Raw genomic sequence first — 23615 nt, forward strand, 5'->3', positions numbered from 1 at the left:
TAAATATTTATATCAGTTTTGTAAAAGCTCTATTCCATTTTGATTATAGTTTTCTTTGTATAAGTTTACCCCTACTTTTAGGATCTAAATTTAAAAGTACCTTCTGTTATGTACAGGCCAGACTTGTGGAATTGGAAACACCTAAGCGAATGGAACACCTTCAGAAATTGGAAGATCTCAAGAGGCATTTACTTGAATTAGAAAAACAGGTACAATACCTATTGTTACATACTTTTTCTTGAACCCATTGTTTGGATACAGCTGTATCACTGGGTTGCTGATGAATGACACATCAATTTAGTGTACAAGGACATACTTTCTTAATAGTACTGCATATTCAATGTGAGTAACCCATATGCAAAACACGTTATTTCCACTGCATAACAAAAATGCGCCAGTTCCAAAATGCGTCAATTCCATCTACCATTATTTTGATTTGCAAAGTGCGTTAAAAACTATCAGAGTAACATGACCATCTCAGAAAACAGATCCAAAACCTGTTATTTTCAATTTAGTGTAATATGTAAAAATACTCTAAAATTTAACTTTTTATAATAACAATATAGATTATTGTGAGTGTATTTAGATTTTTACTCTATGGCAAAAATTAAATACCAATTTTGCCCAATGATTACTATCCTGATGTTATCGTTATGTTTTTTTGTTTTGATCCCACTTTTTGTCTCTTACTTTGTGTGAGGTTTTTGAAGGTTATATTGTAAGAGAGTTATCTTTGTCTTTTCTAAGTAAATAATAATACAACTTCAGTAAATTTATACAACTTCACAGTTTGCAAAGGGACTTCTCATGACAAGCAGTCTAAAGAAACCACAACATCCTATGTCTGGACAGAAGACGAGTATGGAAAGGGGTCAATATAAATAGCATCGGCACTGTACCAAAACCTACGAAAATTAAAATATGATAACATCAGCAAAGTACGCTTGTTTTCGGATGGTTGTGGTGGACAAAATAAAAACACAAACATCCTCTATATGCTCTCACATTGGCTGCTTTGTAAAGCACCATCTCAGGTGAAAGAAGTTAGTTTGCTGTTCCCCGTTGTAGGACATTCCTATATACCGCCAGATAGAGTTTTTGGAAAACTAGAACGGCAGTTTCGACCCAAAAGTAATAGAAAACTCGGAGTAATACTTAGAAGTCTTTAATAAGTTTACAGATGTTGTTCACCTAGGAAATGAGGACTGTAAAGTACACGACTGGAAATGTCTCTCAGAAGAATCAATCAAAAAGACTAGCGACTGGCATTTTCCTTTCCAAAAATGCAAGAAAATCGTTCTTCGAAGAAATAAGGGAAAGACACAGATTCTTGTACGAGGAGATCTTTTTTATAACGTTGATGTCTGTGTTCCCAAAAGCATTTCTAAAAAAGGAAAAAGCATTCAGAAGTTTTTTTATGATTTCCCGAAATTTACAAAAACTGGAAATAACGTGTTTTGCATATGGGTTACTCATGTGTACTAAATTTTAAATACAAATTTATTCCTTTCATAAAATACATTTCTCAACATCTTTAGTAGAGAAAGAAAATTAAGAGTTAACTTTACACAATATATTCAAAAATAAAACCGTTACTTCCTTTAAATTTACTATTCAAAAGTAATAAATTCTGTTTTATGTTTATAATTTTAATATAAATTGATTCACAAAAAGTCGAACTTGGAGCAGTCACTTGTTGGACATTCCTATATACCGCCAGATAGAGTTTTTGGAAAACTAGAACGGCAGTTTTGACCCAAAAGTAATAGAAAACCCGGAGCAATACTTAGATTATAGATATTGTTGGGTGAGTATGTTACCACTACACCACAGATCCCTTACGTTTTGTGACTCAATTGTTTTGTATTTGACAGTTCTTGTCACTTTGAGAGATCCAGGTTAAAGTCCCAATGGAGCAAGTACTTTTTGTGATTAAATTTTTATTTAAATTAATTAGGCTATTGCCTTTTATACAAATGTAATGAATATTAAAAGTGTTTTACAGGAATTTGGTCTTCTAATCCTATGTTAATTTGTTTATTTATGCTTATATGGGTGTATTATGTATATATTTTTTAATTTTTAGTGTAACCAACACTTTTGATATTGATATTAATTAATTTACATAAATTATTATGTTTGTTTTTATAAAAATAAGTATTTATTTATCTAGTTATTCCATTAACCTGATTCCCTCTAGTATAAAGGCAAAAAAATCAATGCCCAAAAGCAATTAATTTGAATTCAAATAATGGTAATCAAGAATATTATCTTTTTCACTCTTAACAGTTCAACGCTTTGTGGTAGAAATGTGTGTTCGCCACCAGGGACTCAATCTATAATTCAGTCCCTTCTTTGTCAATGTACTCTATTGCCCTTTCTTCTTCTTCATTCAATATAAAGGTGTTCTTTTGGCGTAGTACCTTAAAAATGTGAGAAATAATTTACGTTTACTATTATATTTAGCAATGAAATTTTAGAATAATAGAGTTCAATGTTTTGAAAAAAATGAGATATATAGACATTTGGGTGTTATCAATTCTGTTGACTAATGGAATTGATAATATCCAAATAAAATTTGTACTTTTAAAATCTTGAACAAATAGTTTATAACGATGTTACAATAGTTTATTTATTAATTTGGCGTTTTAATTAAAATTCACATATTACACTTTGTATTATGTCATGTTAGAGATTTGAATCATATTACAACATTGAAGCAGATTTGTACTATGGTATGTAATAATTAGTATACAATAAAGCGGATCTAGAAAGTGTAATTAAATAGTGTTTATATACATAAAACATATGAACTAATGGGATATGGTGGTTGCAGTACGAGAAAGGTAAACCACTTGTAAACCTGGTGGATAACATGGTGAAGCTGGGATCACTATACAGGGTGGGGGCACCGCTCCCAGGGGCAAGTCCCACCACGGCCCCACTGCTCCGAGATCGGCTGGAGTTCAACCACCAGGTGCAGGAGCGGAGACTGCTAGCTGAGGAGCGGAGGGACTGGGAGAGACTCAGTCCTGACCACAACCAACTGCAGGTCACTTACCACTTGTCCCTCTTCACTTGATTTCTTAGCTGTTTATTGAGGTGGAAAGGGAAAAAATTGCTTTAAAAATTAAGATACTTAAAACAATTTCAGTGGTTTTCTCAGATTCACATGAACAATAAATATGGTATGAGTTAATGTTTATATTGCTTTTACAACCTCTTAACTGAAATTAAAGAGCAAATCATAAGTTTGTAAAGTATTTCTTGTATAAGTAATATTTATTATTTTATTGTTTTATCATCTAAGCAACTAACCAAATGTAATGTAAAAATATAATAAACAGTAAATGTTATTTATTTTGTGTTCTTGTAAATTGTCAAGGTGAAATCTACAATGAATCCTTAATTATGTTTCACTTAAATTCACTTGTTTCTTAATTGTCTTGTGTGAAACTGCTTTTTATAATATTGATTTATATATGATAGCTTAACACATATTTATTTTAAATTTGGAACAGTAAAATCTGTTTTTACCGATATAAAGAAAGGGCAGCCACTTCGGATAATCAGTTTTTTGGATAACCCAAGTACATAAAAACTAGTTATTTGAATGGGTGTGTAGGGAAAATGAATTGCGTACAAACTATTACTCTAAGTTATACTTTTGGAATGGTAACATGAGCGGTGGGCGCTCTCGTGGTGTGGTGCACTAGCGATTGGTAAGGGAGGGTGAATCATCTCTTTATTTTCCCAGCCCAGTGGCTACAGCGATGCATCGTACACACTTGTAAAATATTTTGCTCGATTATTTATATATACATTATCATTCATGGAACTGTTTTGGTTGACCAGAGTTCAGTTAATTGGGTTTTACTGTAATTGTTATGACTTTAAGCTTTGTTGTTTTTTAGAGAAAATTCTTAGCAATAGTTAGTTATTCAGTTAAAACTGTAGAAGAGTCATTATTACTAGTTTTATTTTACAGGCTAAAGTAGAACAACTCTACCGACTTGACAGACTTCTGCAGGAAGAATCTGGAACTTTACAAAGTCTGCAGCAAGACAAGGTAACTAAACTTTAGTTGCATATTGTATCAGGTTTTCATGATTAAAGGGGGCAAAAAGCCAGGAGGAGGAGCAGGTTTACCTTTACCAGATTGGAAGGTTACTCCTTCTCTTCTTAAAATGGACACATTAAAAAGGACACAAAAATAGGATATTTCGTGCCCACTGAGCACTTTGCCAACCACGCTAAGATTCAGTATGAAATGTCCAGTGTTACCAAATTTAAGAAACAAAGAGGTGGCAGAAAAGAAAGAGAGACCATGTTCACTAAGTCCATTTTACATTTTACTAGAATAGTGAGTGACATGTGTTTCAAACAACTCTTATTGTCACACAATTTCAATATCTTTCAAGGTTTCCTGATGATGGCCAGCCAAGTGAACGGATGTTCTCTACTGGTTGAGAAAGAATGAAGTACAATTGAAAATTTCTAATTATGTGTAAAATTTGTGTATGTTTATGTGTTCTGTCAATCAGTGAACCCTAAAAGATAGTTTTCAAGGTAAGTCTGCTGATCTTTGTATATAAATAGTTTTTGACATCTCCTTGGCATAGACACGTCTACTGTCTACTATTACAATCGTCATACAATCCAGTGTTTCTAAATTGATAATACATCTTTAGTTTGATATTTATAGATGATAACCTTACACAAAATTTATCTTTCTACTCTGGAAGGTATATTTCACTTTTCATTATATTTTTTAATATTTAATATATTTCTTCTGATAATAAATATATGTGTAATTGATGCATTTACTCAAAGTTAATTTCTTCATACATAATTAATTATATTTATATTATTTATGGTTACATTATCATAGTTTATGAATTTTTGTAAAAACGGCCAGTACACTTTTCAAAAATCCTGAAAATGTTATTTGTTAAAACTATATGCTCTATATGTGTTAAACTGAGCAAAATGACTTTACTGTGTTATAATTTTACATATCTTGTAGTTGTCATAAATTGTCCAACAATACAAATATATTTATATTGCACTTACAGGAGATGCTAGAGCGAGCACTTGGTGGACTGAGACACAAACTACAAGCTGTTGGCAGCAACCCGGCTCAAGCAGAGAAGTACCGCAGACAGCAGAGACTCCTTGAGCGAGAGCTTAGCAGGGTGAGGTCCATCCTTGCTCATAACTCCAAGGTAAACAATGATTCAGGCAAGACCAGTTAATGTAGTCAGTTTTTTCAAACATTTTCTTTGAAAGAAACTGTTAATGATGCATACTACTGCATAAAATATACTACTTTATCTCCCATGTGAAATAACTCTCTGGATTTTAGATGAAATGTTACTGATCATAATTCTCTAGACTCTGTATCCCTGCATCTCTAGATCCTCCACACAGGGCTGTAAACTGAGAGCAATGATAACTCTCTGGATACTAGATGATGATCAAGTTCTTTGGGGAGATCATGATTAAGGTGGAGAAGTATTTTGTATCAAATTATGTAGCACATTCAAAATTGTTTTGATGTTTCATTTCACATATTTCCCAGTCTAACTTACTTCGCTATAATGAATATAATAGATCCTTGAATGATTTCACCACTCTTATGTTCCATTCGTAAATCCCAAATCTTTCTAAGAAAACTATCGACCACATTTTTTGTGACTTAAATAACAAATGCAAACTCTTCAGTTTTCTTCACCAGCTTCACCATGCTAACTTTCTTATTGTTTACTTACTGCCTTGTGAATAAGTATTTTCATGTTTTTCCTATCTCTTCTTTATATTGTATTCTCATACAAATACAAACTAACACTATATATACTACACATCACAATACAATTGGGTATACAAAAGAATTATTAGTAGACAAACAATATTTGAACGCAATAAAAATTATGTAAATCCGAAACAAGCTGTATGCAGATGTCTCACTATTGGTGTGAACTAAGAATAGTGAACTGAATTATTAGTTAATAAATAAGTCCAGTCAATAATAGTTATAGAACTATTACCATAGCTCTGTAGTAAAAGTAGGAAATGAACGCTAAGTAGGAAATGAACGCAAAGTAGGAAATTAATTTTTGGTTAAAGTGTTGCATATATTGAATAGAACAAATATAATTTAATTCAAAATATCCAATAACGGTTAATGAACAAATTAGGGCAAAAATATCATACAGTATAAATACTTAAGCATCACTTGTTTATTGTAAGTTTATGATATGTCAATAAGAGCAGTTATAGAACCTGAAGGTTTTTTTACTGTCATATAGAAGCTAGAGGAGACAGTGGCAGAGAATGCAAGGCTGGAGCAGGAACTGGTAGTGCTGCGCCAGAAACTGGTGTGGTCTCGGCGTGCGCCAGACCAGTCAGTGAGTAGCACCGCACAGCTAGAGGCCGAGCTGGCTCGAGTACAGAGTCTGGTCGGCGACCTGCAACGCCAGAGGCTAGAACTCTCCTCACAGGTGAGCATTAGTACTCAAGTGCAATATGAGTATTTGTAGTGTTAATAATTGTAGTTTCACCAGAAGTGACCTGAATGTTGTGCTCTAGGTGCGACAGCTGACAGAACGCAGCAACTCTCTTAGTCAGCAGATCAGGCCATCACCTACTGGAGTACAAGGTAGTATTTGTTAGTTAGTCTATACATTACACACATTATTTGACCATAACTGCAATTAAAAGTTATGTTTTCCTCGTTTTAACAATAAAAGTATTAAACACATTTAAAAAATTTTCTTTATGTGAATTGGATTGGCAGTTTATAAAATTGGACAAAATCAATAACTTGGTGCGGCAATCATACTGACAATGCAAACACTTAAAGCGTTGCACAGATATGTCTGTACCATCGGAATTTTAGTATACACGGCTTATAGGAATATCCGTATTGTCTTATTTTAGCTTATTGTGTACATTATAATTCACAAAAATGTTGCAAATGTGTAGGAATGCATAAATGTATTGATTTATGACAGTCAGAAAACAAATTGGACTGCAAGTTGTATTACAGTGCTATTCTCATATTGATGTTAAGTCTTAAAATGTGAGGTTCAACATGCGGATGTAATCTTATGGTGCGTCTATGTGTAAAACCAGTACAGCTTTTAAAAAATAATTTGTTTGTTTGCTATTTCTTCTTTCAGATTTTTTTTAATGCACGCTAATTAAACTGAAGTCACATCTTCAGCGCTTTAAGGATTACTAGTTAATGAATGGTTCATACCATTACTTCACATTTGACTCAACAGTTTATAGTGTTTTGTTACATCTTGTATTTTGTGTATCAGGGTAATATTCAAAATTAATATTTATTAGTGTGTTATATGGTGATTCTTGTACTTTAATGTGGCATCATACATGCACTAGTATAAATAGTCCAAAAAAGATGTCTAAAAACTTATTCTGCAGCCATAATATTATATTTGTGTAATACTGTTATAAATTTAATATAATCATTATTATATTACCAAAGCCCAAAAAACAACATTTTGTTATCAATCCCCAGGCAATCACTATATTTTACACTAATAAATATGGTTTTCATATTATCCACATCATTGATTGATGCTCAGAAGTTTTAACATTTCATATTTTAACTGGTGTGGTATTGTCATACGACATCCTAAACCCCAGTTAACTATTTTACTGTGTATTAACAACTACTTTAACAAATAAACAAGTCAAGACGTAGAAGGGAGTGAGTAAAATGCTAACTTGTTAGTATTAATTATTGTTAATAGATAATTAATTCATTTAGATAGAAAGCTGAGTACTTTTATGTTATAAATGTAGTTTACTGTGTAAGAACTGAAATGTATGAGATTTCATAAAAACAATTATTAAAATAGGCAACAAAAACTATTATTTCCAGTACCTTTCAGCCCTAGCTTTGCACCTCCCCAATGTAAAATTTGAATTTTTAAATAACTATGAAAATCAGAATTTTGTTTTGAACTAACTTTGCCACAACAATAAACATATTGAACTGATACTGTAATGTTTCTTTTTATAGTACTGTGGCAAACTGGAATTTGTGCACGGCAGAGTTCTAATATTACTTATATGTATTTAATTTATTAATGTAACATTTTCACCTTCATAATTACAGTTATTTTTTTAAATCTGAACATATATTATTCTAAACTGGATTGGATCCCAATTACCTCAGATTTTCAAGACTCTATTGTATCTTGATTTTTCATCTGTTGGATTAATTGAATAATATTAATTATTGTTTATTTCTGTTTAGCCTATCAAATGGGATATTATAGAACATATCCAGGTACTGAAATATGATGTTAAAGTTGTACAATAGCATTGTAATTTTAGCTCTTAAACATAAAAGTACTTTTAAATAACCTTATAACCATCCAGTTGTTTTCATTGTATTAGCTACATTCCGAAAGGTCATTAAATGATTTCGATATATTAAACATATTTCATTACATAGTTCAAACTGCAAACGTTATAACAATTAAGATGCTATTACATTAACCTGCTGAACGGAACGACTAGTAATAGTAAACTATGCCACTAAATTTAATGGATTCTAGAACTACAATAGCAGTACGACTTTGAGTGGTCTTTTAGGCAATTCATAAGGAAGAGACAGATCAGCCTTAGATATATAATGTTACTTATGAGGCACTATCAGGCTGCTGAGTGGACTAGTTGGTAAAAGGAAACCTTGCCGTTTAATTAATTCAATTCTAAAACTACAGTGGATAATAGTGCAACTACTTTGACTTGTCTTTTAGACAATTGATGTGTATCTAAGTATGGAGAAAGTGATAAGTCTAAGCTATGGCATTAATCATGAGGCTGAGAACCACATAGGTGGCAAAAAGGCATTTTTTTAATGTGTGCGCAGTAGACAATAAAAAATTCCTTGTGCAATTAGATTGACTTTATCTTGTATTCATTCTACTTTGGAATGGTTTTCTCATTATTTTTAACTGTACAATCTTTTTACAAGATGTCTTCTTTTCATGCCTTCAGTAACAGAAGAGATGCTAGTAGTCTTCATAGATTAAACAGGTTTCAAAATCTTTCCTCATAATCGGAAATAAGTTTGTTAAATAAACTTCCAGAACTATGAACTATCATCAGAACTATGAAAACTGTAAGGGGTCAGGTATTTCATTCACCTATTCCGTGTGTGGATGTTGGGCAAATTAAAAAGGATCTATATCATTGGTACTTGTACATTTCCTATTCTTACTTTTCTTTCTTTCCAAATTTCTCTATTTAAGCTATTGGTAATTTTGAAAAAATGATAATTTATGATTGCCTTGTACTTGGTTTTCTAGAGAATTTATGAAACTGCTTAAATTAGCAGCAATTATTTGACAAGTAACGTTTTTCCTGGAGGTTTTGTGTCAGGAATGAGATTCTAGAGCTTGTCTTAAAGTATATGGTAGAATTGTCTGCTAATTTGGGACCAGCATATGGCTGAAACTTTTGGTTTATCAGAACATAGAGGTGATAGGTTTTTATTAATTATCTAGGTGTTGAGAAGGAGACTTAATTAACCTTTCTCTCAAGATCTTATTGAAGTAAAATATGCTAGAGTGAAGTAGTTGACGAGGAATACCTTTTTAGTGTCATTTTTAGGTCAGGAGATTTCACTGGACCATAATAAATGTATTTTGTGTTCCTGACAAGAGTAAAGGCCAATAGAAATTTCTTTCCCTACAACATAGCCATCCAAGTAAAATGCCATTAACATTATCCATTGTTTGATCAGAATGAACCATTTTTAGACTTTTGTGTTATAGTCTACATTCAGTGAAAATACATAATCTATGTTCAAGAAGTGATCATAAGCCCCCCACTATAACAGTTTTAAAACAGAACTATTGTGAATAAATAACACTTTCAGAAGATAACTAAGCTAACATAGTTTTCCATTAATGGTTTGACAAGTGTGACATTACCTGTTGTGATCTGGTGTGTAGGAGTGGGAGCGGTGGGCAGCAAGAAAACACTGACCAGCAGTTGGCTAGAGACTGACCTTGATACCCAAGTCACACAAGACTTGGGCAGGGACTCCCCTCTAGCACCTCAGGCATCCCCTCTTTATGTCAACACTGATGTCTCCAAATCGCTTGGTAAAGAGTCATCTCTATTTTTAATCTCTTTGACAATATTTATCGTTTTTCATACTAAGAAACCATAGGACCAATCATGGTTATATATAACACTTTGTTAATGACTTTTAAACAAAGTATTTTACAAACATATTTTTTTATATTGATAAAAAATGTTTTTACAACAAAACGTAGTAGAGTTATATAGGTATAATTTTATTCGGCACAACATGCAGATTGTATGTGTATAAAATGTAAAAGATCACATCTTAGCATATATTAATAAAATGTTATGAACAGGAAAATGAGAAAGATTGGTTTTTAAGCACGAAAGTGTTAAAAACAAATGCAAAAAATGTACTTTTATGAATGTAAAAGTATTAAAATTCAATCCTATTCGCAGAAATATAAAGTTTTTTTAATGACTTCATGATACATCATAATTATAGTCTAATTTTAATGTACAGTGATAGTATCAAACTTGCTGGTTCTAAAAGATATTATTTTGTAGATGTCTGCTCCACCTACGAGGGGAGCGTATCTCAAGACGATCAGCAGGAGTTGACCAGTGCTCCCCCCACTCCTCAGCAAGCTCCTCCCCCTCCTCCACCCCCTGCCCAGTCTCCTGCCCATTACACCCGCCCTATGGCTCCCATGGATATCAGTGAAGCAGATGATCGCATTAAGAGATTTTATGGTTAGTATTTTTAGAAAGCAGTTACAGAACATCCTTCTTTATTCAGTTTAATTGGGGCCGGAAAAGATCTGGATAAAGAAAAATCCAGATAAACTACAAATTACAATAATAAAATCACAATCGATAACAGATAACAAGGAATTAACTTGTTAAAAGAGAACTAATTTACAGTTTTTATTTAAAGAAATTAGTTATAGAAAAAACAGATAAAATAACAAATTTATAGAAATGTTGTTAACAGTTTCATAAAAATCTGTCAGTCTTTTGGTACACAACAGTTTGGTACACTACTTCCGAGAAGTACGATCACACAGACATTTTGAGGTTATCATATCCACTGACAGAGAGTAGGATTGTTGCTCAAAATAACCATAAACCTGTTTAGCTGGGCCATCGCATCAGAATGAGTAGTGACATCTTCCGGTTCTTCATTAGCACTTGATATTGTTGTACTTTGTGTATGAAAACTTGCAGTTAGGTAATCTAATTGACAAGTTATCGTACCTTTCTAAATAATATTTTTGTTGGAATTATTATTTTCTAGATTTACGTTCCCACATCACGTGAGCCTATTACGTTTATTTGCAACACTATCCTCTATTACCGTTAAAGAAAAAGCTGTTGTTACAATTTCTATGTTTGTCATCGCACCATGCCATATCTATTTAAAGCATTTACTACATCTCTGTTACTAGCTTATCAATGTGGCAGTTACCTGCATAATGTGATTTAAACCAGTTGAGTTTAGACCATCATTAGACAGTTTAAATTTTAGCCTACTCATGTGAAGTTTGTTGCATAGTAATCCCACTTAGTAAGACAGGAATCACAGCTTCATACATTTGTATCATTCATTCAGTGAAGTGACCAGTAGTGAAAAGGTATTATCCCTGAATGCTTCTAAGTAGTGATGAGCAAATTCTGAATTTGAATCTCGAATCTGATTCTGAATCTCAAAATACCTATTCCTGAATTCCTAATTCTAAAATTTTTCCATTCTTAAGCCTTTGGAGACTGTCTGATAATGTAAAAAGTAATTGAAGAATACCATTCTATTTTATAGGGATTTGCAGAGGTTTTGAGAAATAGCCATGCTTTAAGAACTAAATCATATCCCTTGCTTTTTACTTTAATCTTATAGGTAATAATATGAGCTTTCAGAATATTGGCCTTTAATCTGTAAATAATATGAGCATATATTTGTATCACTTATTAAATGTATTTTAAACTTAAATCATTGTAAAAATTTACACCTAGTTATGATAAAAAATAATATGTTTGGTACTGGAAATATCTATACAACTCAAAAGTTGTGAATTGAAAATTTAACGATTGCCTGTTTGCTTCCCATCAACCAGCTGACATCTGTGCATACACTTAGCAGACACGTGAACAAAGATAAACAAAAATACAAACTGCAAGTGAAATGTTATTTGTAAAAGCACAATCATTTTTAAATTTTTTTATCTATTAACAGTTTTTAAAACACATAGTACAGCAAAAACATGTTTTAGTGATCAGTAAATTGCATTATGCCCATGACCTATTGTCTGCAAATAAATGCAGCAGAATCGTGGCATTACATAAATGTAAAATATGTAAAATATTTTATACTCCAAGCAAAATATTATTTAAAAAATTACAATAATTTGTCGATTAAGTTATCAATTTACGGTTTTCAAAAGAAGTATGGCAAAAACACGTTTTAGCTACCGGTAATTTGTGTTTTGACCAATCAGGCGATTATTCATGGTGCAGCGGATCTCCGCAGATTTGATTGTTGAATCCTGTGTATCGGTTCTCAAATCAAAATCTGTGTTGACAATTAAGTAGATTCGAGATTGAGACTTGGGATTTGACTTTTACCTAACACTACTAAGGTCAATCTTGCATAGTTGGTGCCTACTTCAACTTGAACTCCCAAGAGTTAAGGCTCAAAACAATGTAACTTTGCAAGATGGTGTCGTTGCTCGTGTTGGCTCATCATAACATATTTGGGTGGTTCGATCGATTGTGATAGTGTCTATACCGGTAAGTGGCTTAACTTGGTGTCAGGACTTGGAATTGTTCTGTCTGATGTATGTGTGTTATTACAAATTATTCTGAATTCCCGGCATATGGTAACGGAAAAATAAAATTTCACCGTTTTTCAAGGTTGTACTGTACTTTAATGTGTTAATAGTAAAAGTAATAAGATGTTTATCAATTCTAATATAGGCCTACCATTTCAAATATTTTAGTGCACCAAATGGTGTTGTCTCTTTTGGCATCGCAGACTACAAATCAATGTTTTTATGTTAATTTGTCAGTACATTGTTAAGATCGCCTTCAAACAATATTCTCCATATTAATAAAATTGCTATAACCAAATTATAACATATAACATACCAAAAATACATGTATAAATACACATTCAAATTAATAAATTATGCTGTTTATGAACGACAGGAAAAGTGAATAAGAGTACTTTAGGTCAATTACTGGTAGCGTGTGTTATTAAGTAAATTTAATTGCATATATATTGTAAATATTCCTGTGTGTTAGTTTTCCCTTATTGTTATGTCAGTTTTATTAATATAACAATTATTTGAAATAGATTTTGGAAATGTATTGACAAACTAATATAACAAAACAAAACCATATTAATGTCTGAGGATACATTAAGATGTGAAATTACTGTAAAAAATACCTTTGGAAGGGTTAAGCCAAGTTTAAATTATAATTGTAGATACCGATTCCAGGGCCAAAACTGAATTTGCTTTATTCAATTTATAGTCAGTACTTCGTGTGATAGATTTGTAAAAGCAGGCACACAGTATGCCAATCCTCATTAAAATATATTAATTTGGTAAATCACAATAAATGAAATGGTACGTGTAAAGATTCAAATTTTATTAGTGTGGTATCTTTTGCAATAAAATATTTTTTTTATTGAATGTTTGACCTTTGGAGTTCTGTCTGCAAAAACCTTTTTGTTTACAAGACCATTTTATTCTATGAACCCTGATTGTGTTAGAATTGTGACATTGCAATGTGTGGGTACAGTAATTTAGTTATTGTGTCAGAGAGAGACAAAGCTGTAAAGTACTAATTGACAGGAAACGTTAGTTAAAGTCCATCTCTCTTACTGTTTTACACTGTATGTAATTTTACACTACATTGCAGTCAACTGTTACTTATGGGCAGAATTATGGTTTGTTTTGTTGGTCATCTGTAAACGTTTAAAATAAGTTGGATGAACTTAAATTTTAAAGAATTCATTAGTGTTGGTTAACTTCACCGTACATTTATCCTCTTTAGGTATAATTCCAAGAGATAAACCTCAGGAAATAAAGACAGTAAGGATTGTGAAGAGAGAATCTGAGAGGAGACAGAGGGACCGAGATCGTAGTGGCAATATCGGAATTCCACTCACAAACACCACCACAGCCAAAAGAGTCACCATCATTGAGGAAAATGTGCCTGTGGAATCAGTAGATGTAAGTATATTTGGCATTGGTTAAACACTGTACCAACAACACTAAACTATCTCGTGAAAATGCTTCTTATTATATGTATATTTTATACAAGTTGTACTTTTAAGTTTTTAAATGATTTTATGGGGGATGAAAATTTAATATGCATAGGCTTTTAACAGTTAGAATCCTGTGGTCATGACAGCATGTCCTGACTAAGCATGTCTGGTAAAACCAATGTAAATTTAAAACTCAATCTCAATGGAATTTTGCAGTGTTTCAGATTCTTAATTGTTTGTGAAAGTTGGGCATTATTGAAAGTAGTTGGTTTTTTCTATGAATAAGGTCACTCTGTTATTATATTATGTTATAACTATTATATTTGAATGTTTTAAAGCTATTTACCAGCTGTAGATTGTAAACAAATATACTATGGTATTGTGTTGAAAGTGATTTTCCTATGAATATAGTTTAATACAAAAAATAAACGCAAGATTTTTCGAACTTTAGTAAAAGTACCTATGACAAAAAACAAGTGTTGGGTAATCATAGGAGTTTTATCAATAGCTAAATTAATATTATGATAGTGAAAATTACTACTTTTATGGTAAAATATCAGGATTAGAAGAGCTATTACTGCAACAAACCTGTGATTAAAAAAGTTAGTCCAATACAACATAGTATGTAAATGAAAATAGTTTTGAAATAAAATATGAGTATCGTAATTTGAATTCTACAGAATGAGAGATGCTGATGCACCATTATAATTTGATATCAGTAGTCTTATTACAACTCAATGATTAATAATTTATATAAAAATTTACAGAGAGGCTTGGGTCGTGTTGTGGAAGAACAACCAGAACCTCCGAGTGAAGTATTTGGGGGTTCATTGGCTCCCCGACCTCCTCCTGCTCCTGGCCCTCGTTCTGACTCCGTACAAGCCCTCAGGAATCTGGTCACCCGCCAGAGGGCAAGGGTCAGTATTTCACAATCTTTAACTTTGTATTGAAGAATGTGCTGTAATGTTTATTATTCAACCCTAGATCTGTCACATTGACACGTGGATCTGCTGCATCGAGATGTGAAGTATAGATGACGTTTTATCATAATATTTTCAATTTTCTGAATGAAAAGTCTGTTTATTTCAGTACTAATCAAAAAGTTCATAACATACCATACTGAGATTTCACTTTCCTGGATGCAATAAGGTTCGTAGTTAGTAAAATAAGATGAAAAAAGATTTTTTCACTTTTAAATTTTTACTGCTGTGTGCAGTATTTCAAATTTATGAATTTTTCAAATTTATAAATAATTGATTGAAAAAAACTTCTTCCACAAATAAAAATAATATTGATATCTCTATATTCCTTATGAAATTGGGCAACTTTTGTATATTTTTAAAACATTTATGATGATATTAATGGAGTGACCATTTTGAACATTTAACATTGCACAGATCTAGAGTTAAACTCAGTTTTAACTTTGATTTAATACTTGAATGAACTCATATAGTGCTGATCTAATCTTAACTTAAAGTGATCAGTTAACAAATTTTTTAATGTCAATTATAAGTTAGTACTTGGACTCAAGTCAGCTCAAAATGTTAAGTACTCTTAAATCATTATTTTAAATCTAGTATGAGTGATCAATGCATTGTCAGTTGACATTGTGACTATTGTGGCAGCTGGACAGTGACAGCACAAGCCCCAGTCACTCAGTTTCGGCCCACGAGCAGTTGTTCGGTAGCAGCGACACACTCTTGTCACCCCAGCTGTCACCTGTGTATCAGAGCCAAGCAGCACGCCAGATTGTCGAGGAAATGGCTGTCACCAACCGACGAGCTGTTCCCAGAGAAAAGCGTCGACACCATACTGTCAGTGGCAGGCCTTTGCTGAGGATAGACACGAGTTACTCAGCGGTAGGTGTATGTTATTATTGATCCGCAGCATCATAAGCATTTTTTTAAATTACAGCCCATAAATTTCTTAGAGCCAGCACTTATGAAATATGATGAAGCTCTATCATCATTTTCAAACTAGTAGGTACGCAAGGTGTCCAAAATGTCTTTGGACGTTAAATATTTTTGAAACGATTTAAGATAGAGGTACACAATGTACAGACTTACTGGGAAAAAATCATTTAATTTAAAATTGTATTAGGTAAACATAACCAAGGTCGTGGTAGTTTGCTTAATTTATTCATATATTTGTTGCAAAACAAGAGCAATTGGTGATTGTCGAATCCCATTGCAATGACGTAAACTAGGGATGAAATTACGATGATTCAAGCATCAGTAGTTTATTCTTTACATTGTTTAACTGAATTTTCAAACCATCTCTGAACGGCTGCCATTTCTAGCTCAATTGTCCGTTTGAGGTCAGGTTTGTGGCATTGTAATCTACTAAAGACCTTTAATTTAATATGCATACCAACCTATGCTTATATTTAAAAAATTCTTCTGATTCCTTGGGGGCCGTACTCCCTAAAGAAGTAGCAGGTCATTGGATATGTGTACAATTATATTTTTGTTCAGTAAGTTTGTACCAAGTTTTGTAGCTGCATCTTAAATTGTTTCAAAAATATTTTACCACCCCAGGACTTTTTTGACACATATGTGTATATCAGGTTAATAATATTACTTCATAATTCAGTGTTCATGGTTAGGAGAAATACGAGTTCAAATGAAATTGACTAGCTCTTGTAACAGATTTTATGCGTATCGGAGCATTTAGGAGCATTCAAATTAATTATATTTTCCACACTACAGTTAAGTTTACTTTGTTACCTATATAAAGAATATATATAGTGATGGAAAATCCAGAAAGTTCCGATCTCAAATGCAATTCAGAGTCTTAAAAAAATCTATTCCTGATTCTCAAATTTTGATTCCTAATAATAGTTTTTTGCCTTACGTATGATTAAAACAAAATCATCTCTTATCCAATTTCTCCATTCTTAAACTTTGGAGACTGTCCGATATTATAAAAATTAATTTAAGAATACCACTCTTATCTTAAAAGAGATTGTATTTTATTTTAACTTGAAAGATAATAATGTGGGCTTCCTCAGTAACAAAACCCACTACAAAATAAAAAATATTTGCAAATTATTTATGTCTTTAATTTCCAAATGATATGGGCATAAAATTTATCACTTATAAAATAGATAATTGTAAATAGTCTCCATTCTCTTAATTAATTGAAAAAATATCTATTTGCTTGGTAACAATTTGCACATTAACGTTTTAAAAGGCTTCTTTTTGTACCGGTTCAAAGGAAGTTTTAATTGTGTGCTGCTATATCGATGCTATAACACAATATTTAATTTGTTTGCCATAGGGTGGTTCTCGGGATGACTTGGATATGGAGCGAGCTCTGCGACCACGTCTCAACACTCCGGATGTTGTTCGCTCCACTCTCTCTCGCTCTGAGGTCAAGTACACAACAGAGACTATAGATAGCATACTGGGCACACCAGGCAAGATTCTGATCCCTGAGAGATATGTGCCAGAGTCCACTCCGGAGTTATCAAGTGAGGAACAGCAAAGGCGCAACAAGAAGGCTGAATCTATCAGAAAAATGCTTTCTGAAACTACCCAAATTTCTGCACCTGATGACAATAATGGTTGGTACTTAAATATAATTTAAACTTGCTGTATAGTTTAATGAGCCCTTTTAGATTTTGAATTACTGTGATTTGTATTAAATGAAACTCTCAGAGTCTGTGTCCATTGGACTGTAACATTGGTAAAAACGTAATTATGGTTTAGTTTAAATAATTTATTGGTGGAAATTCCTGAATTTTCATACATGAAATGATTTGTTAAAGAAGTCTCTGTCATTCAATCCATCAAAGGCTTGCTTCTAGTATCTAAATTATGAACTATTTGGTCCCAAAATGAAATTTAGTACATATATTTTAATGTAGACTGCTTCTTATACAGTTTTGAGTAAAAAGACATATCATAATATTTCTGTGGTTACTTTTCTGCAAAAAATTTTTTGTACCAACTGAGTTACTGTCATGTTTTGTTAAGGTTTTATAATGTTAACATGTTGACTGTCATAGACGCCTTACAGCACAGTCTGAGTGCTCTGTTCAGTTTCACTTGGTATAAATCTGCAGTGAAGGTATTAAAGATGACCCTTGTAGATAGTCTTTTAAAGGAACTTTAGTTTGACTGATTAAAACATCAATCTGTGTCAGCAAACAGCTGTAAAGATCTGTTAACTGAGGAAACCTTATCTCATATAAATTTGTCCAATCACAGACGTCTACCATATTATTTATGATTATTCATGTCTACTGGATTATGTTATATTGCAGCCTAATAAATAAATGGATAATGTAATGTCCATTGGAAATAAAATAAATGATTCTATACATATCGTTAATGCAATCTATTCTGAGAATGTTAATCTCTGAATGGAAAGGAATTCCTAACTACCATTCCAAAACAATAAACTATAAATGGATTAAAATGATTATTTACAACAATAGTAATGGTTATGAAATGCACAATTTCTTTAAAGTAGCTTCCTTTAACACTTTGAGTGCTGGCCCTAAATGACATGTAACTCTGTAGAATGCTGGGCGTTTTTGGTGGTTTTCAAAATTTTATTTAAAAAAAAGTATTTAAGGTATGAGAAAAATACTTACATACCTTAATTCAGCTTACTTTCGTCTTTCTTTTAACGTGAGATTTTTTGTGGTTTTTTTAAAAACTACACATAAAAAATGTTTTTTAAAAACATATATTTTTGGAAAAAAAATTATTTTTTGAGACAGTTTTTTTATCTAACTTACTAAACTAAGCATACATACAATTATTTACAATGACCCATTTACAAATATAAACTGTCCTTTGAATAATACAAATCATGTTTTTATGTTTTGTAGTTCTTTGACAAAAAACTATGCCGTCATATTGATGCGTCGGCATCACTTTCGCTGTCAGCACTGTTTTCAGCATCTGTAACATAATAATATACTATGTAAAATATGAATATATTTTTATTTTATTCATAAGAATAAAATATTAGTTGTATAAAGTTAATTTATTATAATACAAATTATAGTTTGATTCACGAAAACAATAACATAACCAAACTTTTAGACTGATGTTTATATGATAAATAGACTTACTTATTCTTACCTGAAGTATGTGTCTAATCTTCTTCCATTAAATCAGGATCAATGTCAAAAATACTATTTACTCCAATAAAATTATCTTTATCTAATACATCACTGATCGCAACGTCGTTCAAGCTGCGAGAATCCATGATTGCAACATCGACTGCCGGCTGCAACGAACATCACGTTAGCGGCACGTAAACAACGCGAGCGAAGTTGCTTTGTCATTAAGCTCATACAATACATCTGACGCTTTCTAGCGGTGAATTGTGTTACTAAAAACCCAAATAACATTGTAGAGTAGGCAAAACCCGTTTAAATACGGACAATGTAATATAATACCAATTGAAATGACAACCACGTAAAACTACGGGATTAGCATTCTTCGGAAGTTTCGCCGTTCCGTAAAATTACGGGATTAGCACTCTAAGTGTTAAAGAAGCAAGCCATGGTTACTGAGCAGAAAAAATTACTTTAAAGTTATTTGAAGTAAACAATAACTTTTAAGTTTCATAAATATTGATTTTAAGAAATTTTTGACACTGATTTGTATATGCTCTAGTTTTTTATTGGTCTGGAAGTTAATAAATTACTATAACATTTAAAACACAGCAAAAATAAATTTGGTTTTTGTAAAATTCATTTATAAATTAAATATTCACAGCTTTAAAGGGGAAAATACTAAATGTATTATTTTGTATGGTATTAGAAAATGTACTGAGTAAAACGTATCTAAAATATCTATAAATAATCTTTAGAACCTGTAGAAGAAGATGAAAAGTCATTAACACTGAAGAAGAAAGTGGCTGAAGAGAAACGACAGAGGGAGCACTTGCTTCAGCTGAACCAAATACTAGCTCATCAAGTGATGGAGAAGAGCAAGATGGTGGCTGGTGAGTCCATATCCTTTTGCTTGTCTTGTCCAATGGCATGTTGGTAGTGCTACTACTTTTATGTTTTATTTTATTAACTTTTTTGGTTCTAGAAAGCTGGATTTCTTCTAAATTATATACGTGTAAATTAAAGAACCAGTTACTAAGGGGTTTGAAATGAAGATTTACTGATCAGATGAACTCATATATAGGTAAAATTAATAGGGGGAAATGCATCTCTATGAGCCGAATTTAGTGAAACAACCTGAAGTTCTACCCCATAAGAATATCAAACTTCACTTATGTCCAACACTTTTATACCCTTATTTATTGTAGTATTAAGGGAGATAGCTCTTTAGGATATGATCAATATTTATTCTCTTTTATTTTTTGTAGCAAAATAATGGGAGATATGATTAATACGCATTAAACGCTTTTTAGTGTTTCTAGTGAAGTGTATAATTTTTTAACATATAAATGAGAAATTATTTAAAGTTTGGCATTAGTTTTTGAATAACCAAGAAAAAAGTATTGAAAAAAACTAAAAAGTATTTTGGATGCTTTATAATCATAACCATGAAAATAGCTATTTCCCTTAATACTTAACTTTTTCAATTATAACAATTTATGGTTTGAATAATTTATATTTCCAATGCCACATAATTTTCCTTGTTGCCTAGATAAACAAATACATATATATTATGTAGGTCTCGGAAACCTATTTTTCTCAAAAAGTATCTACTTCGGGTCTAAGATATTTCCGAAGCCATACTTGAATATGCTTTGTTGTCCTAGTTCAGAATATATAAATATATATATCAAATCATATATAAATATATCACAATAAGTGTTCTGAGAAAATATGTTATTATTTACTTACACTGAAGAGCACACAAGAACATGTACAATACTTCTGCTTCTAGGGCCTTGCATATAACTGCCTTACTCATCTACTTACAGATTTCTTCTTCATTGGGACACCTCTAACCTTGGTGCTAATGCTGCAAGGCCTCATTTGCACCCTGAAATCCATAATCTTAGAAAAATTAAAACAGAGTAATTGTTTCTAAGATTAAATAAATAATACCAAACTCATACTAACTCCCTCTGGAGGCAGCTATGGCTATCATACTTGTTGGAATACTAATTTATACACTCGTATATTGAGTGCATAGTTCATTTGCTTTTTAACTGATGTAATTTATTTTACTGATACCAGAGCAACTTGGTGTGCATGTACTGGAATTCCTTTATTCCTATTCCTCTGTAAAATATTTTTTTAAACATAAATAGTTCATAAAAATTAAGTTAGAACAGAAACTTATTTGTTTACTTTCGTTAAATATTAATTACACTCTAAATAATAACCTTGATTCTGAAACATCTACTGATTTATTGTACTAATGCACCCAAAATGTTTATCAACTTTGTAATCCAGTACAGCATTTAAATTTATCATTTTCTGTTATTTTTATTTGCTGAATATAAGTTTGAGTTGAATGTTTTGTTTTTTGCAGTTGTTGTGTGTGCTTATTTGTTTGTATAATTAGTAAGTACTTAGCATGTTTGAATTTTTTGTAGCTGCATGATATATTTTGCTTTTAGGTTCCAATGCAGCCTCAACACAGGACTGATCTGTTTTGTCATAGCTGTGTCGTTATTTTGTTTTGCCTGCATTAAACAAAGGTTTGTAAATTTGGCTGTTTTAATAATTTATGTACGTCACAGTTTTGTTTAGTTTTTGATTGATTAATAATTTTTGTGCTTGTTTTGTTAAATACCTCAATATTTTAATTTTAACAGGTTTGAAGATGTTTATTTTTAAAGTACTTAATCTTTCAGAAATTATATTCGTCATATTACATGTCCAAGTGTGTATGAACACGAGTCTGGTGGGTAAAAGGGGTATAGCTTACTACTTAAGATCAAAATTTCTTATGTAAATAACAACTATATAGAAATGACCACCATTGGAGTTCAGTAGTTTTAAGTCAAGTCTGAACCACAGGAATTTCATTCTTGGCTGTATTTACATGCTTTTAAAAATCCACTGTCCAATGCTAGAAAATACTACGAAAGAATAATTCCACTATAGACTTAAATATATTTCCCCTATTGCGGTGTTTGGGCAGTATAACAATTTTATTTGCTTTATTAATAGAAACAATAAATTCAGTAAAATATCTGATGTTTTGTATGAATGAAATAAAGTGAAACTTGTCAAATCAACTTGAAGTCTGAGTCTTCAAAAAGTTTGTTGTCATCTTGTATGAATTGCTTTATTGGATTGTGCATTTTGTAGACAGATTTACGTAAGAATAAAAATAATCCAATATTATGTACTCTAATAGGACTAATTCCATGCTTGGTAATTTTTAAGGAGAAAAGAATATTAAGTTTTATTTACAAGAAGATAATGATTTATAAATGCCAAACAATGATTAGGCTTCCCTATTTTTGGACACACTACTATCAATGCTATCCAATTATAACTTGTAGGAATTGAAGTAATAAATCTATTTTAACAAACCACTCTTTTAAAATTCATTAAAAAATATTTTTACTACTTCATTAACTTAAAATTGACTGGTAAAATAAGACTTACTTTTCTTTTATTTTTAAATATACCACATTTAGTAAAATTATACCAATTTGAAAAAATACTACCTCCTTTCTTTTAATATATATTACATTGCAAACTGTAGAGCCTCGGTAGGTAAAAAAACTTGGATAATTTCCTAAAATTATAAGTGTCCAAAAACATTTAAATAGTCACAATTTACATTTCCTCTAATTTACATTCTCGTAATAGTTACAAATACAAACTTTATGTGCAAATACTTATAACAAAGAATTATAATTATTTTTTTATTAGAGCTCTTAGCCAAGATTTATACATTTTTAACTCATTTCTATGCATTCCATAACGGAGCAAACATCACACCACATTGTTTTTGTCGAGTCCGGTCCATACTATGTAGTCTGGAAGAACTATATTTATAGAAAATACAGGACACATCTGTAAATGTTATGTGCACATCGTCAACACAAGCAATATCTCTCTTGTCAAGCTATAAAAATAATAGTCTTTTCATAACAGAAGAGGCAAGATAAGAAAGTGGCCTGCTATGTATTAATATCAAACCATATTTAAATAGTCAAGAGAGGTTATTTATTTGAACTTGTATTGAAGAAATACCAGAAATGGAAGCTTACAGTATTATCAGTCTATTCTAGATGAATGATCTACGTAGGAATTTTAAGTTTCGGCTCAGCTCAGTGAACCACCTCTATTCTAGTGTAGAGTCCACCGATGGCATAGTAAAACATT

General features: G+C 31.7%; 1 protein-coding gene across 6 annotated transcripts in view; it reads left to right on the forward strand.

Annotated features, from left to right (window-relative positions):
* Positions 1-23615, forward strand: part of LOC124357421 (pleckstrin homology domain-containing family A member 6) — a 194270-nt gene that overhangs the window by 168904 nt on the left and 1751 nt on the right. For 4 of the 6 annotated variants that reach the window (XM_046809213.1, XM_046809217.1, XM_046809216.1 and 1 more), the window contains 14 exons: positions 117-209; positions 2837-3052; positions 3989-4069; positions 5076-5225; positions 6309-6500; positions 6589-6658; positions 8288-8320; positions 9996-10148; positions 10639-10824; positions 14125-14303; positions 15106-15255; positions 15964-16197; positions 17618-17903; positions 20171-20305. In XM_046809213.1, the coding sequence (XP_046665169.1) occupies positions 117-209; positions 2837-3052; positions 3989-4069; positions 5076-5225; positions 6309-6500; positions 6589-6658; positions 8288-8320; positions 9996-10148; positions 10639-10824; positions 14125-14303; positions 15106-15255; positions 15964-16197; positions 17618-17903; positions 20171-20305 (2158 nt within the window). Of the gene's footprint in view, positions 1-116; positions 210-2836; positions 3053-3988; positions 4070-5075; positions 5226-6308; positions 6501-6588; positions 6659-8287; positions 8321-9995; positions 10149-10638; positions 10825-14124; positions 14304-15105; positions 15256-15963; positions 16198-17617; positions 17904-20170; positions 20306-21889; positions 21971-23615 lie in introns of all 6 variants that reach the window. The other 2 variants (XR_006921942.1, XM_046809215.1) reach the window with 2 other exon arrangements.

This window comes from Homalodisca vitripennis, chromosome 3 (assembly GCF_021130785.1).
Source record: "Homalodisca vitripennis isolate AUS2020 chromosome 3, UT_GWSS_2.1, whole genome shotgun sequence".
Taxonomy (NCBI): domain Eukaryota; kingdom Metazoa; phylum Arthropoda; class Insecta; order Hemiptera; family Cicadellidae; genus Homalodisca; species Homalodisca vitripennis.